This window comes from Balaenoptera ricei, chromosome 14, assembly GCF_028023285.1.
Source record: "Balaenoptera ricei isolate mBalRic1 chromosome 14, mBalRic1.hap2, whole genome shotgun sequence".
Lineage (NCBI taxonomy): Eukaryota > Metazoa > Chordata > Mammalia > Artiodactyla > Balaenopteridae > Balaenoptera > Balaenoptera ricei.
Window position 1 is genome coordinate 67,125,718 of NC_082652.1, and position 15,567 is coordinate 67,141,284.

At 48.5% G+C, this 15,567-nt stretch overlaps 1 protein-coding gene and 1 long non-coding RNA gene across 5 annotated transcripts in view; one reads left to right on the forward strand and one right to left on the reverse strand.

Moving 5' to 3' along the window:
• ST8SIA5 (ST8 alpha-N-acetyl-neuraminide alpha-2,8-sialyltransferase 5) overlaps nucleotides 1–6,588 on the reverse strand; it is a 67,394-nt gene extending 60,806 nt beyond the window's left edge. For 2 of the 3 annotated variants that reach the window (XM_059895370.1, XM_059895369.1), the window contains exon 1: nucleotides 5,953–6,588. In XM_059895370.1, coding sequence (XP_059751353.1) covers nucleotides 5,953–6,083 — 131 coding nt within the window. In that variant the 5' untranslated portion in view covers nucleotides 6,084–6,588. The remainder of the gene's footprint in view (nucleotides 1–5,952) is intronic. The other variant, XM_059895368.1, reaches the window with a different exon arrangement.
• LOC132348139 (uncharacterized) lies at nucleotides 6,532–10,866 on the forward strand. 2 transcript variants are annotated; one of them, XR_009497356.1, is made up of 3 exons: nucleotides 6,532–6,638; nucleotides 8,905–9,153; nucleotides 10,128–10,866. It is a non-coding gene; the product is annotated as an uncharacterized LOC132348139 (long non-coding RNA). The 2 variants fall into 2 exon arrangements; XR_009497357.1 differs by lacking the exon at nucleotides 6,532–6,638 and having other exon boundaries at nucleotides 6,648–9,153.
• Nucleotides 10,867–15,567: the final 4,701 nt, after the last annotated feature.

A 15,567-nucleotide genomic window follows, 5' to 3' on the forward strand; every position in this document is an offset into this window, starting at 1 on the left:
TCAGAGATTGGGATTGACATATATACACTATTGATACTATGTATACAATAAATAACTAATGAGAACCTACTGTATAGCTCAGGGAGCTCTACTCAGTGCTGTGTGGTGACCTAAATGAGAAGGAAATCCAAAAAAGAGGGGATATATGTATACATATAGCTGATTCACTTTGCTGTACAGTAGAAACTAACACAGCATTGTAGAGCAACTATACTCCAATAAAAATTAATTTTTAAAAAAAGGTATGATGGTTGTAATGAAAGGGGAAAAAAAGTCTACAAAGAAATCCCAGAAGACTCTACAGATAAATTATTATTATTATGTGTTGATTATTATTATTATCCTCAAGCTTGCTGATTATAAAATCAATATACAAAGAAATCAAACTTATTTTTTATACTAGCTACAAATGGTTAGAAAATATAATTTTTTAAAGATTTTTTTTTACAATAGCAGTAAAAACTATGCAGCTAGAGATAAATCTAACAAAAAATGTTCAAATTCTTTGTGGAGAATTATAAAGCTCCACTGAGAGACAGTGAAGGAGGGCATTCAAGGCCCATGCCTATCTAGTCGTCCTCTGAGATTAAGTTTAAAAGGCAGGTTGCAACCAGATCACACAATGTCCTTTCTACCTTAAAAAAAACAAACAAAAGAACAGAAACATTGCCCTTTCCCTGCCCCTCTGTTAAAGTATGAGTAACTGAAGTCCTTAACACTCCAGGGATATGAGTTTATGTGAAGATTTTAGCACTAACGAAGGGAATTTGGAGCAGTGGAGGGCTCAAAGGAAGAGGGGACAATTTCCATGCCCTCATTCTAGAAAATCCTTCTTTTGGCCCTGTCCCCAACATTCACCCCAAGACCTCCCTTACCTCTAGTGCCAAACCCCGACTGGCCCTTTCATACCTGATCCCTCTGCAGTGCAAGTCACAGGTGCCCACTCTCAGCCTGGTGCCCTTATCCCTAGTTTCCTCAACACCTCCGTCTCCTCCCTCCCCTGCACCTCTCTGCGGCCACAGCTTCCGGCCAGCTCTCCTCTCTCAAGCCCTTAGGTGCAGGCACCCCTCGAGGCTCTCCTCTGTGCCCCTCCCTGCCCATCTTCATCTTTCATTCTGCTCTCTCCTGGGTGATTTCATCCAATTCCATCACACAGGCCAGTGTTTTTCTAACTAAGGGTTTCAACCAACAGATTATAAAATCAATTCAGTGGTTTGCCCCCAGAATTTAAAAAAAAAATTACTGCAGTAAAATATACATAACATAAAATTTACCATTTTAACTGTTTTAAGTGTACAGCCCAGCAATATTAAGCACAACCACATTGTTGTGCAACCATCATCATCTTCTATCTCCAAAATTTTTCATCTTCCCAAACTGAAACTCTGTACTCCTTAAACACTTACTCCCTATTCCTCCACCCTGCAGCCCTTGGCAACCATTCTGCTTTTTGTCTCTATAAATTTGACTACTCATATAAGTGCAACCATACAATATTAGTCCTTTTGTGACTGGCTTATTTCACTTAGCATAACATCTTCAAGGTTCCTCCATGCTGTAGCATGCATCAGAATGTCCTTTTTGTACAGTAGAAACTAACACACTTTGTAAAACAACTATACCACAATAAAAATTTTAAAAAAAGAATTTCCTTTTTAAGGCTGAATTTATGCTTAAATGAAGTGAAACAGAATTATTTAATGAAGTAGAATAGAAAATATTAAAGTGAATTTCTCATAATAAGGCCAAATATTCTTTCACAAAATGCAGTTGGATGTGTATGTGAGTGTGCCCTGGATCTCTGGGTATAACATATTTCTTAACTGTGGATAACAATCATAAAAGTTGGAAAAATGCTGATTTTGATGCTTGGTGACTCCAAAATCTCCATTGTTAGTCTGGCTCTGGTCCACCCACAGTTCCCGAGCTCCTTTCCAATGAGCTGCTGGAGAGTTCCAAGTGGATTGCCTTGCAGTGTCTGAGCAGATCTAGACTCGAACTTGTTACCCTCTTTGCTCCAGACAAGCTCCTTCTCACATATTTCCCAGTTAGTTCTCCATAACCCGGCCCAGCCTGCCTCACCCTGCCCCACCCTGCCCCCCAGCTATATATGAGGTATGAAGAATTACTCAAGTCTCCGTTGCACCTTTCTACCGTTGTTCAACCTGGGTATCTTCCCCCATCCTTCCACATTTCCATGTTCTTAGGGGTCATTCCCCTTTCCTTAAGACTTCCTTCAAATGCCTCCCTGCACCTTGAAGATACCCTGATTCACTATGGCTCCCTCCACATCCTTAGAGTTCCTTGTCCACACCTCCAGTGTGGCTTGTGTATGTGTTATGTGTCCTTCTGTCTTCCCCATAGACTGTGAGCTCCCGAGAACCCTGGGCTGTGTCTGTGTTGCACACCATTGTGGTGTTCAGCATGTAGGAAATCTTCGTTAAGGATTTGTTCAGTCAAGAACAGATGTGGAGCCAAGAAGCACCAAGGGCAAACTTCATAGCTCTGTTTCTTGCCTTTCCCTCCTAATCCACATACAGCGCACCTTCTCCTGTAGAGACCCTGAGCCCGCTAAGCCACCTGCGCTGCCCCACCTTCCTCCTCTCCTCCTCCCTCCTCCTCCCCTCCGTCTCCCCTCCACTCCCTTTCCCGGAAGTGTCCCCTTCCGGGAGGGAGAAGCCAGGGGCCCAAAGAAAGAATGCAGACTGACTCACACCCCCACTTCCTTCTGGTGTAATCTGTCCCTGATTCTCACCGGAACAGCTGGCCCTCTTTGTGCCCCTGAGCTCTTTGTGTCACATCAAACAATGAAGGCTCTGCCGAATGCATCCACACAGCTCAGCACAGAAGCAAAGAATGGACAAATGAATCCCTGGCTCCAAAGTAGACCTGCCCCCAGCACCACGTTCTCACTTCTGACCAGGCTGTGACAACAGCCTCCCCTTCTCTCCCTTTCTCTACCCCTTCCTTAAAAGGCTTTGATCACATCCCTACTCTACTCAAGGGTCACATGTGGCTCCCTATGGCCTAATGAACCAAGTTCCAACTGTCCTTCCCAATCTGCAAAGCACTTCACTGAAGCCGCTGACCCAATATTACGTTTGTCCCCTCCTTCCCTACACTCCCCCTTACGCCAGTGGGATCCACGTCTTCACTATGTCCCTGTGATCACTACCCCTGCCCGTGTGCACGCACACACCACTTTCAATCGTTTCTTCATTACCCAATATTTTGAGAACCTACTATGTGCCAGGCACCATATTTGGCACTCAGGGTACAGCTGCGGACAAAACAGACTGAACCCCTACCTCATGGAATTTTCATCTAGAGTAGGGTTTCTCCCCCGCTCAGCACTGCTGACATTTGGGGCTGGATAAGTCTTTTGTCGTGGACGGGCCATGCATTGCAGCATCTTTAGCCCTATCCCTGCCCTCAGCCTGCGAGATGTCAGATGCTCTCCTCTCCCCACTGTGACAAGCAAAAGTGTCTCCAGGCATTGCCTGGGGAACAACACTGCCCTCTATTGACAACCACGGACCTAGAGCAGCAGAGAGGACTTGTTACAAATCATCTGAGGAGCTTGTTAAAAAAAGCAGGTTACTGGATCCCACCGCCAGAGAGGGGCCCGGGAATCTGCATTTCAATGGCCATGCAGGTGACTCTGATGCAGGCTGTTCCAGGACATCTGCTGGAGGAACACTCAAGTGTTTCTACACAGGAGACAGACCAATAATCCCATCAAGTCAATTCATTACAGTGATGAGATGTGTAGGAAACAAGATAGGGGAGCAGGTGCTATTCGTGCTCCGATGTGGCAGCCGCAACCTAGTTCAAGGTCAGGACAGCCTCCAGAAGCAGCTAACCAAAGGTTAAGTCAAGTGCGACAGCACAGGTAGGGTCAACCTGGGAGAGGTGCGAGGAGGCAGTGCCACATCTCCTCACCTTTGCTCCTGCGCTCTTCGGTTCCTGATGTGCACTTCCGCTCACCTGCCCAAAGCTTCTCCTTCCTTCACGGGCCCACTCAGGTCAAGCCTTCTCTGGGCAGTCTTCCCTAACAGCTCCAGCCCAGTGGTGCCTCCCGCCTTAAACATTTCAACGCTCATTCCTATCTCATTTGTGGCCGTTGTGTTTCCCCAAGTAGACATCAAGCCCCCTGGACACCAAGACCACATCATCTTCTTTAAAGACCCCATGGTGCCCTTCCAGGATTGAATACATGCAACTTTTGCTTGCTTGATTGGATTTATCCAGTCCCTGGAGTGAGGCCTGTGAGGTGGCCTCTGAGACTGAGGGGCTCAGGGTCTCCGTGTGAGAGGATGGGATGCAACTGGTACGCCCGCTGAACTCCAAGATCAGGGAGGGCCTGCCGGGGCAAGCACTCAGAAGCTGAGCTGCCGTTTGCCGTGGGCACGGATATCCTCCCACTGTTGACGAGGCGGCAATGATCCCGGCAGCCCCGGCAGCTCTGGGTAGGTGCCAGCAGGGGGTAGGAACCCAGAGCCATCCTGCTGAGGAGCAAGTGCAGCAAGCAGGCCATTTGGGGCCCAGCAGGGTCATCTCTGGGGGGCAGCAGGCCCAATGGGCTCCAGCAAGCCGGGAGACTCTCTGAAAATGTCCTTTAAAGATACCAGCACCAGGCAGAGCTCGTCAGCTGCCCTCAACCAGAGAAAAACGCTCTCTGGGAAGGTCAGGAGCAGTGGCTGGTTGGAAACAAATGTCCTGGCCAAGGGGCCTCATCCTACCCAGCTCTGGGACATGGAGCGGAAAATGGCCTAACTGCTTGGCTTTCCTTCTGTGAGCCAAGGCCCGGCAGCAATGTCACTCTCCCATCCCTGACTGCCGCCCAGACTAGGGGCACAAATGACTGATGTGGAATCCAAAGGATGAAAAGAGAACAACTGTTTTAGTATTTAGAAGTTTAGAGAAGACGGGATGTTTATATAGCTAGCCAGGCATTTTGTTTTCTATCAGCCTCGCCGGGGAGGGGCAGCGAGAGTAGGAAGACAACTGACAGCAAAGGAAAAACCTCCAGCAGAAAAGAGAGGCCGGTTCTTTCCAAAAGAGGCTCTGAAATGGGAGGATCCTAGGGCAGCCCTCTCCCCAAGCCCTGAAACCAGGCAGAGTAACCCGAAGCTGTTCCCCTCAGCCAGCAGGGCAGGCAGAAGAAAACGGTTGGCCATTTCCGTATATTTTCCGCACACACAGGGACTGAGGCTGGGCCCGAGTTTCTGAGTGACACCTCCTACTGCTCTGTCTCTTAATGGAGTTTCCCCGTGGATGAGGTGGGGTGGGAGGAGAGCCCAGGAGGGGAGGGTTAACTTCTGCTGCAGCTCTGACCTTCTGCGTAAGGATGAGAAAGAACCATCTGTTTCAGAGGGATCAGGTTGTGAGTTTCACAGATCCAGTGGTTACTGGTTTATAAGGATTCACTATCTCTGTCGCGTCGTCCTAGTCCATTATCCCCCCAACCTAACCCGGCACTCCTGCGGGGAACAATATGCTTTTTCCCCTAAGGGCCCCCACAAAAGTTCAGGACTAGAGTGGTAACCCTATCCGATTTTGAGCCCTCCACACCCGGCAGCCTCCCCTCCAACCAAATGGCCATGGCGCTGTAGATTTGGGGACACCGATCTGACCCCTGCGGCCGCTCAGGGCATTCACATGGATTTATCGTCAGCTTGGCCGCTCCGAACTCCAACCTGTCCCGCATTTTTCACAACAGAACAAAGTTGTTGGGCGCCTCCGGCCAGCGCTGGGCAGGCGTTCTCCTCTAGCTGGGAGGAGAGATGCGCTTCGGAGCGCGGTGACCCGAACCTAACGCGGCGGTGCTCGAGGCTAAATGCAGACCCCACGGTCGCTCACCCCGGGGACGCCGAGGCGGATGCTGCGGCCGCCACCTGGGGACTCACCCGCGGGCTCCGCGCACCCCGACCCGCGCTCGGACTTTCTTACCTCTTGATGTAGTTCCTGCCATACAAGATCTGTTGCAGCAAGGTCACCAAGGCGAAGGCGCAGATGAAGATGAAGAGCAAAGTCCGGTTCCCCAACAAATCCCGGTTCGCCGAGGGGTCCGCGTAGCGCATCCTGGCGGCCGCTCGCGCACGGCGGGGCGCGGCGTGCGCCAGGCGCCTGGGGGCCCCCGCAATCTCGCGCGGGGCTGCGGGGCCCCCGGGGGCGCGCGGCCCAACAGGCGCCTCTCCGCGCGGTCAGGAGGGTGGGGGACTTCTCCGGGCAAAGTTTCCTTCTGGCGAAGCCGTAGCAGGGGCATCCGAGCATCGCCCGCGGCGGGGCGGCTGGCAGAACAGGGCAGGCCTCTGGGAACTCGACAGCGGCCCCGAGCCTTCCCTCCGGATGCCTTTCCCTCCCGGCGTCCGCGCCCGGCAGCCTCCGATTTCCCTGCGGAGGGGCGACGCCAGGTGCCCTGAGCGCGGGCGGCCCCTCCTGCCGAGGTGGCGACCAATGGGGAGCGGGGCACGGGCAAGGTCCGCCTGTGCGCCCGAGAGCGCCGCACACCGCCCCCTCCGGCCGGGCTCCGGATCGGTCTTCGAGCGCAGTGCCTGGCCCTGGCGGGCCACGTCCGATCCCCGGGCCCGCAGCGAGGGAGCGCGAAGGTCGGCCTTCAGTTCTGCAGATGGGAGGTAGGGGACAAAACACCCGGACAGTCTGGTTGAAGACAGGCTGGCGATGGAAAGGGGGAGGGGTGGAGCTGAAAATGCCGGGTTTGAATCGTGGAATTTAAAAAGGAGGCAGGAAGGGAAACCGCGGCTGCAGAGCTGGGCTGGCTGGAGGGGAGCATTTGCATGCGGCGCGCAAGGCACCGAGTCACCGCCGCGGCCGCGTCCTCGCGCTCTCGGGGAGATTTCTCCGGAGAAAGCGGAGCAAGGTCAGCCGGGTAGCCCTTCAAGGACGGAGCGCGCGGCTCCTGCATGCTGATGGCCTGCGGGATCGCCCGCCCGCGTCCCGGGCGCCCCACTCCAGCAGGGAGGAGATTCAGGGGCTCTCCGCCAGGGCCACAGGCCTCCTCCCACTCTCCAGCCGCAGCTCCCGCTTGTTCGTCAAAGAAAGACCTCATTGTCACCGAGACACTGGGACCTTGTCTCATCCTTGGAACCACTCATAAATCTTAGGTCAGGCAGCTGGCCGCCTTCGGGAGCCACTGTCCCCCAAAGCTTTAGTAAGTCACTGTCTAGAAAGGTCTGTGCGTCAAGGGTGCACACCAGGGAAAAATAAACAGAAATGCAATGCCAAAGCCGTACCGCATCAGAAATCCTAACCCCGAACTGTGCTCCCCCCTCCTCCCCTCCCCCCGCACCCCACCCCGCACGCCCAGCCACAGCCCTGGCAGCCTGGTGCTGCGAGTCTCCACCGCCTGGGAGTCACGTGCCCCCGGCGGTCACCAAGTAGCCCTCACTGGATGATTCTAGGGCGCCCCTTCCCAGGGCCCTCCAGCCAGTCGGGGAGGTTCTAGAGTCAGGTCGGGGCTTCAACTTGGAACTTGACTGGAACTCGAACCTCTCAGCAAGAAAAAGAACTTTGACGGTGAAGTGCCCAGACTCCAATATTCTGGTCTCGGCATTTAATAGTTTGCTCTTTGAACTGAAAAGACCAAAGAACACATGGTTAAATCTCATGATTAGGGTTCCACCAATGTCTTGGAATTCATGCTAATTTACAAGGTGAAAGTAGACCCTGTGCTATCTATGTATCAAATGCATATTATCCATGAGGTTGCCAGTAGGCGTTTTAGCCAACGAAAGAAATAATACATAAACATTTAGATGGTCCATTATTATTATAATCCCCACATTTGATCGGTGTCTTGCACATCAAAGTGCTTGCTTTTGCATATACTAATGAGTTAGCACCTCCTAGGCTCCGGCTAACCCAGTCTACAGTCAATAGGTTCAAAGCTCAAAGACTGGAATCCAAGAGGTAGCTCTTTCTCCCACACCCACAGGCAGGGTTGGCTTCCAGGGAGTGGGACCAGTGCCATAACCCACACCCTCAGCCTTGGCTTAACGTTCCACTCTTACTGTCTTCAAATTCTCAATTTTTGAACAAGGAGGCCCAGTACTTCACTTTGCAATGGGCCACATAAATTATGTAGCAGGTCCAGCACGCAGGCTCAAGTTGACAGAGTCCTAGCTCTTCATTAGTTGGCCCTTGCCCGCAGTGTGCATAAGGTATATCACCATCACGCCAGGCAAGACACTCTCTTGTTTCCTTTCCTTTCCTGCTTATTCTCCACTCACGTCAGGTACCGACACTTATAGCTGTCTTTGGATGCATGCTTCCCTGGAAAAACCAAACGAATCTATTTTAAAATAATAAATCCAAATTATTCTAAAAATGTACAGCTTGCTGAGTTTTCACAAGTTAAATACACCATGTAATCGGCGCACACAGATCAAGAAACAAAAACATTATCAGTCCCCCAGAATCTCCTCCTGCAGCTTTCTAGTTACTACACACTCAAGAATAACCACCATTTGACTTCTAACACCAAAGATCAGTGCTTCCTTTTCTTGCATTTTATGGAAGATGGAAATGGAATCATACATTATATGTTCTTTCATGTCTGACTGCCTTTGCCCACCATTGACTGTGAGATTCATCCCTGTTGTGTGGTAGGCAGAATTCTAAGATGGCCCCCAAGATTCCTCATCCTCTCTTGTACTCACAGCCTCTCCCAGTTATTCAATTGAACATTAATCTAGGTGCTGCTGTAAAGGCATTTTGCAGATGTAATTAAGACCCAAATCAGTTGGCTTTAAGGTATGGAGATTGTTCTCAGTGGACCTGATCACATGAGCCCTGAAAAAGGATGGGGCTTTTTCTGTTGAAAGGGAAATGAAGTATGAGAGGAATTGACACAAGGGAAATTCTTCATTGTTGGTTTTGAAGATTGAGGGGTCCACATGGATACAGATGGCCTCTAGGAGCTGACATTGGCTCCTGGTGACAGGCAGCAAGGAAATAGGGACCTCAGTCCTCCAGTCACAAAAAAGGGCCCGAATCCTGCTAACAACCCAAATGAACTTGGAAGAGGATCCTGAGCTTCAGCACCTACACCTTAACTTCAGCCTGTGAGGCCCTCAGCAGAAAACCCAGCTACACCGGGCCCAGATTTAAGACTAGCACAACTGTGAGCTGGTAAGTGTGTGTTGATTGCAGCTGCTAGGTTTGTGGTAATTTGTTTCACAGCAACAGAAAACTAATGCCTTGTGTGTTGGAGTTCAGTTTATAGTATGCCATTGTTGGACTGTAGTGCAACTTGTTTATCCATTCTCCTGTTGACGGACGTCTGCGTAGTTGCAGCCATGAACGTTCCAGTGCATGTCTTTTGGTGAATATATGCGTGCGTATCTGTTGGCTATCAGGATTTAGAAGTGAAACTGCTGGGGCATGGAGTACTTATGCTCAGCTTTAGTGACTACTGCTAAACAGTTTCCAAAGGGATAAGTTATTTTTTCATAGGTAATTTATTCAGACTTGCCATGACCAAATAAGGAACTGGTCCCATCCTAGCTGATACTAACTAGCTAATCTAATAGCAAAAAGCCTACCAAGCCAAGAGCCAAAATAGTCAAGAGAAAATAACAGCTTTAAACCCTGGATACTGTCTCTCCTCAATGGCCTGGTCACCTGCATGAATCAGCAGCGAAGAATATTGATGCTGGCTTTAGCCATAGATAGAATCTCATGGCAATATAGTGGGCCCTCCATATCCACAGGTTCCACATCCTCAGATTCAACCCACCAGAGATTGAAAATATTTGGAAAAAAATCCAAACTCCAGAAAGTTCCAAAAAGCAAAATTTGAATTTGCTGTGTACCAGCAATTATTTACATAGCATTTAAACTGTATTTACAAATGTTTACATAGCATTTACATTGTAGTAGGTAATATAAGTAATCTAGAGATGTGCATAGGTTTTATGCAAATACTATGCTATTTTATGTAAGGGACTTGAGCACTGGTGGATTTTGGTGTCCACTGGGGCCCTGGAACTTACATATGGGAGGTATTTGGATCGCTTGATACTCTGCAGATGATTAGCAATAGTCCAGATCTCTGCTGACACTGCTCTTCTGATCCTAATGGCATTTTAAACCTGTCTCCACAGGAAGTCAAAGAAGTGTCTTTCACATACACACAATCGCAAGCATCTATGATGGAGTCAAGAGTCTGAAGATCTTGAAACATGGAGGTCTGCAGTCCCTGTTGTTTCTATTAATGGAAACATGGTTCTATTTTAAGCCAAATTGATCTTATGATTGTAGAATTGCAGCAAATACTCAGAAGGCCTTGCAAACAAAAGAGTAAACACATGGAGAACTGGTCCCTCTGCCAGATTCAGCGAACACCATTTTTATATCCTAATTGCCGGGAATGGGGACAGCTGCATCATTGTTTAAAACACACACTCATGCACAATTAAGCCAAGAATAAATGTCAACACTGGCACAATCTGCTAAATAACTGATAACTGATGGGCATTACTCATGCTGTGAGCGTTGTCTCCAATAGAAAATGGAAAGATTCCTATTTGGAAAAGATCTTAGAGGTTTCTACTGGTTTAAGAAAGCTGGGTTTACCAAGGGGGAAAGGGGGGTGGTGGGATGAATTGGGAGATTGGAATTGACATATATATACTATTGATACTATGTATAAAATAGATACTAATGAGAACCTACTGTAAAGCTCAGGGAACTCTACTCTGTGCTCTGCGGTGACCTAAATGGGAAGGGAATCCAAAAAAGGGGGGATATATGTATACGTATAGCTGATTCACTTCTGTACAGTAGAAACTAACACAGCATTGTAAAGCAACTATACTCCAATAAAAAATTTTTAAAAATACATCCACTATAAAAAAAAAAAGTCCCTTATCAGATATATAATTTGCAAAACTTTTCTCCTGTTGTATGGGTTGTCTTTTTATTTTCTTGATTTTTTTCCTTTAAAACAAAAGGTTTTTAATTTTGATGAAAAAAAAGAAAAGAAAGCTGGGTTTTATAACAAACGGCACAACTGCAGCCTGCCAGATTATGTAAGTGGCATTCCACCCATGTGTTCAAGGAGTTTGTGACAAGAACATGCCGTTCTTGTGCATCTTTATATTTGTATGAACAAGGCAGATTTGTGGTTTGGGGACACTTTGTCTGGGATGAAGGTGTCTCGTGGCCACTGACTAGAAATGCCCAGGGATGGCCTCGTAATCCAGAGAGCCAGGGTTTGCCACTTGCATGGGCAGCTTCAGACACTGGACTCTGTGCCATCAGTCTTGTTTTCAATAAATTATTATTGTAGACTGTAACTATAACTTAAACTCCTTGTTCAGTTCCCTTATGAAGTACGAATTTTGTTCTAAATAATTTATGAAATGATCTTGAACATGGATATGAAGTCACCTTTTGGCCTTCACATCTCCAACCTGAGAAACATCCTTCTTCTGTCTCAGCACCACCTCCCAGGTGTCAACTGAAAGAAAAATGCACAACATAAAGTTGTGAGTTAAGTTTTATTCGGGGACCTTACTGAGGACTATAGCCCAGGAGACAGCCTCTCAGACAGCTCTAAGGAACTATGCCAAAGAGGTAAAGGAGGAGCCAGGATACATGAATTTTTTTTTTACTGGAAAAAACATATAGTCAAACATCAAAAGATGATTGCTAATCACAAAGAACAGACATTTCAAGTTAACGATTTGAGTGCTTTTCTATGTATGGGAAGATGCAAGAATCTGGGATCACTTGAAAATTTTCTTTAGATACGCATCTTAACTATCTAGGCGCCAGTATATCCAAAGCACAGAATGCTTCCTGTTTTTCTCCATCCTGAATTTTCCTCAGGGCTCACTGTCGGTGGGTCACTGCAGTGGCTAATGGCTTTATCCTTGTAGAACTGGAAAGGCGGGCAACATTTTTTCTTTACACAGGTATTTCTCTCCTGCACTTGCCCCAGTTTATCCAGTTTGCTTCAAAAGGTAGAGACGTTATTATTATTCCATAATAGTTTGTGCATCCGGGGCATTGCAGCGCAGAGAGATTCATTTCTACCTCGGGCATGTCATATTCCCACAGACAGAAACAGCTACACGGTTTATAATAAGGTCACTCAGAACACTTTTAGAGGGAATTCCCTGGCGATGCAGTGGTTAGAACTCCGCACTTTCACTGCCAAGGGCCCAGGTTCAATCCCTGCTCGGGGAACTAAGATCCCACAAGCCGTGCAGCGCAGCCAAAAAACGAACACATTTAGATGACATGGTGGCCAAAAAGGGACCTGGGATCTCCTTTGCTCACCTTAAAGGCAGAGTCCTGGGGTAGAAACATTGGGATCAGGTCCTGTCCTTTGAGGAAGAGCACTGACGAATTCAGCTGAACGTTTTTCATTACAACCCAGGGCTGGCCCCGAGACACACTTTGCTGCTGGTCTGTATAATGCTAGAATTTCAAAAAATGCCTATCAATGTAGCTGCCTAGAAATGTTTAATGTTCTTTAGGTACCTGAGAAATGGAAAAGGATGACTGCTCCCCTGTGATCATCCATTTCTAAAGCACCAGGGGAGGTTCCCAGCCCTAAAGCCATGGCCACAGCAGAGCACGTGTCATTTACCTGCCATCCTGGGTCCTAAAAGCTCCAGATGTTTGGTAGCCGTGATGGAGGTGCTCCCATGTTCTTGGTACTGTATGACATGCCAGGGAAATGAGATCAGTAAGTCATAGTCTGTGCCCTTAAAGGAGCTCACAGCGCAGTGAGGACAGACACACAGCACCCTAGAGCAGGATAAGAGTGACTGTAAACCCAAATCGGGGTGTCAGGGGTGGGGAGGTGGGCAGGGGCCGAATGGCAAGGAAGATGTCCAGAGGAGGCGGTGTTTGACATGAATTGAGACAGGTAAGGAGGTTGGCCAGGTAGAGCACTGGGACGAGACACGCTGGGCAGAGGAGCCCTGTGGGCAGCAGCAGACGTGGCACAGCCGGCTCAGTGTGGCTGGAGATGAGGCTGGGGGGTGGCAGGAGCCAGAGCACAGGGAGCTGGGACTTTGTCCATGGAACTGTTGCAAGATTTTAAGTAGGGGAATGATATGCTCAGATTTGCATTTTAGATAAATCAATCTGCAGGTTGGGGGAGAACAGTCTGAGGGAGAAATGCCTGCAAAGACACGGATGTGACAGCTTATCTTCCTGCTCCCTGCCAACATCAGACCCCTCCCCACTGCTGCAGCGCCCCACACCCCATTGGCAGGCAGCCCCACCATGGATCTCTCATTACTGTACCAACTTGAGAAGGCATTCTCTGCCCCTTCCAGGGGAGCAGGCAAGGAGTAGAGGCACAGGCTCACTGCTGCATGAAAGCTGTCACCGTAGTCAGTGCTTCACCATCCAGCTCATTTGCTATTCATGGAAATCGGTAAGCATGCTCGGAGCAGGTCCACTGTACACTGGGACAGCTCAGAGCCTGTCTCTGATACACTTTTTTTTTTTTTTCACTTCCCAGGGCTCCCTCTGGTTCCTGGTACACAAACCCTCTCTTCCCCCTCCCTTTTAAAGCCCTGCTCTTGGGAAAGGCTCTGATAGCTTTGGTTCAGTGCTCCTGATGGAAGGAAATGTAATGTGAAGTATCGTCTGTGCCTGTAACAAAGGCCAGTCACAGGAGAGCTGCACAGAGAGAACTGGGAAGAAACCTTCAGGTGAGCAGCACCTTGACCACATCCTCCTGTGTCTTCAGTGCAACCTAATGGAGAGTGGTTTTCTGGAGGAACATGGATCTGACGTTATAATAGGAGTTAGTGGAAACAGGACTCTTTAAAGGAAACTTCTTGTAATGTTTTCTTGTCAATACTTTCATGTGAAAAACAACAGGATTGATGTATTCTGCCTGAAGACCCTGAAAACAGAGCCTCGTCCACAGGCATAGTCACCAGTAGGATGGCCTGGCCTTGCTATGTGGTGGGTTTGCCCAGACCACTGTTACTTACAGGCCAAGCAGACGGTGCTGTATACCAGGGGTCAGCAAGCTTTTACTGGAAAGGCCAGATTCTGTAGGCTTCATGGGCCGTACCCCTTCTGTTGCAGGTAGCTCTGCCGTTGCCCAATACAGAAACGAATGGGCATGACCAGAGCTGGCCCACAGGCTGTAGGTGTGCCCCTGGTCCACACCATGTGATAGGCAGAGCCCCATGCAAAAGCCCTACTCCACTGACATAAGAGTCACTATAAAAGGCATTCCCCTGCGTTCAGGCATTATGTCTACAAAGGCCTGATAGATTATAACATGTTAATCCATTATCCATTGGCAACAGGTTAGCACAGATTCATTTATCCTTGAAGTGCAGCCTGGAGATCACAGGATGACATTCCCATGCATAGAATGCCCTCTAACTTTGAGCAGCTCTACCATAAATACATGCCCCTGGTCATCAGGAACCACTGAGCATGAATATGGGCTGCTTGATGAGACTCCATTTCACTTCTGGAGATAATAAATCTTGTGTCTTGAAGGTCAGTGCACCAGTTAAGAGCTTTTGAGTAAAATAACAGGAGCCATAGGGAAATTTATGTTCCCACATAACAGAAAAGCTAGAGGTGAGGTGGGATCAACAATTGGCTAACCAGTATTTCTAGAACCCAGGTTCTTTCTATCTTTAGCTCTGCCATGTAAAGTATAGGTTTCTTCCTAAGCATGGCTGTCCTCATGGTTATATAGTGGCTGTCAGCAATAACTGAGACATTAGCAGAACAGAGAGAGAAAGAGAGAGAGAGGAAGAAAGAGAAAGACACTCTCCCCCAACCTGGGACCCATAATAATCACTGGACGGATGCCATGCACGGGGTTGGCTTACATCTGGGTCCTTGAACCAATCACTGACAAGGCAATGGTGTTATCATAGTTGACTTAGTCTACTAAGAACCCTCCCCAAGAGCTGGGGTCAATTCCAGAAACCACATTGCTGCTACAGAGTAGAAGAAGGAATGAATGTTGGAGAGTCAATTGCCGTGTCCACCAAGAGCAGCATTTTTTTTTTCACTTATGTTTCCCTTTTCCTCTTTTTAATAGGACACTGTTGCTGTGACCGAGTAGTGCTGAGAAAAAAAGAAATGAGAGAGTAGGGACCTGTGCCCCTTCAACGTCCCAGAAATGCCATTTCAGAACCATGTACAGCATCACCCATGCTGGGCAGGGCTCTGTCTCCTGCCCATCCCACCAACCCCCAACACATGTTACTGGTTTACTGGTGCTACACCCATGACTACAGTCACCAAGCTCATAGGAAAAGAGAGAAGCCAGGCAACGGGTCGGCCAACTTACAAGTGAGGAAGCAGATTATGTTTGTTTTCTGAACGCCCTGGTGTTTGGCTGCAAAGCCTGCCAGGCGGGAGAGAGTGGCTGAGAGTGCCCTGGAGTGTGGGGATGCTGTTGGATGGTGGGAAAGAGCTAGGGATGGGGAGTCAGAAGGTGACACGCTTTAGGTCACAGCTCTGTGAGCTCAGGAGAGACAGCTACTTTCTCTAGCCCACTGGTATCCTCATATGTAAACCAGAAAATATAATACCTAC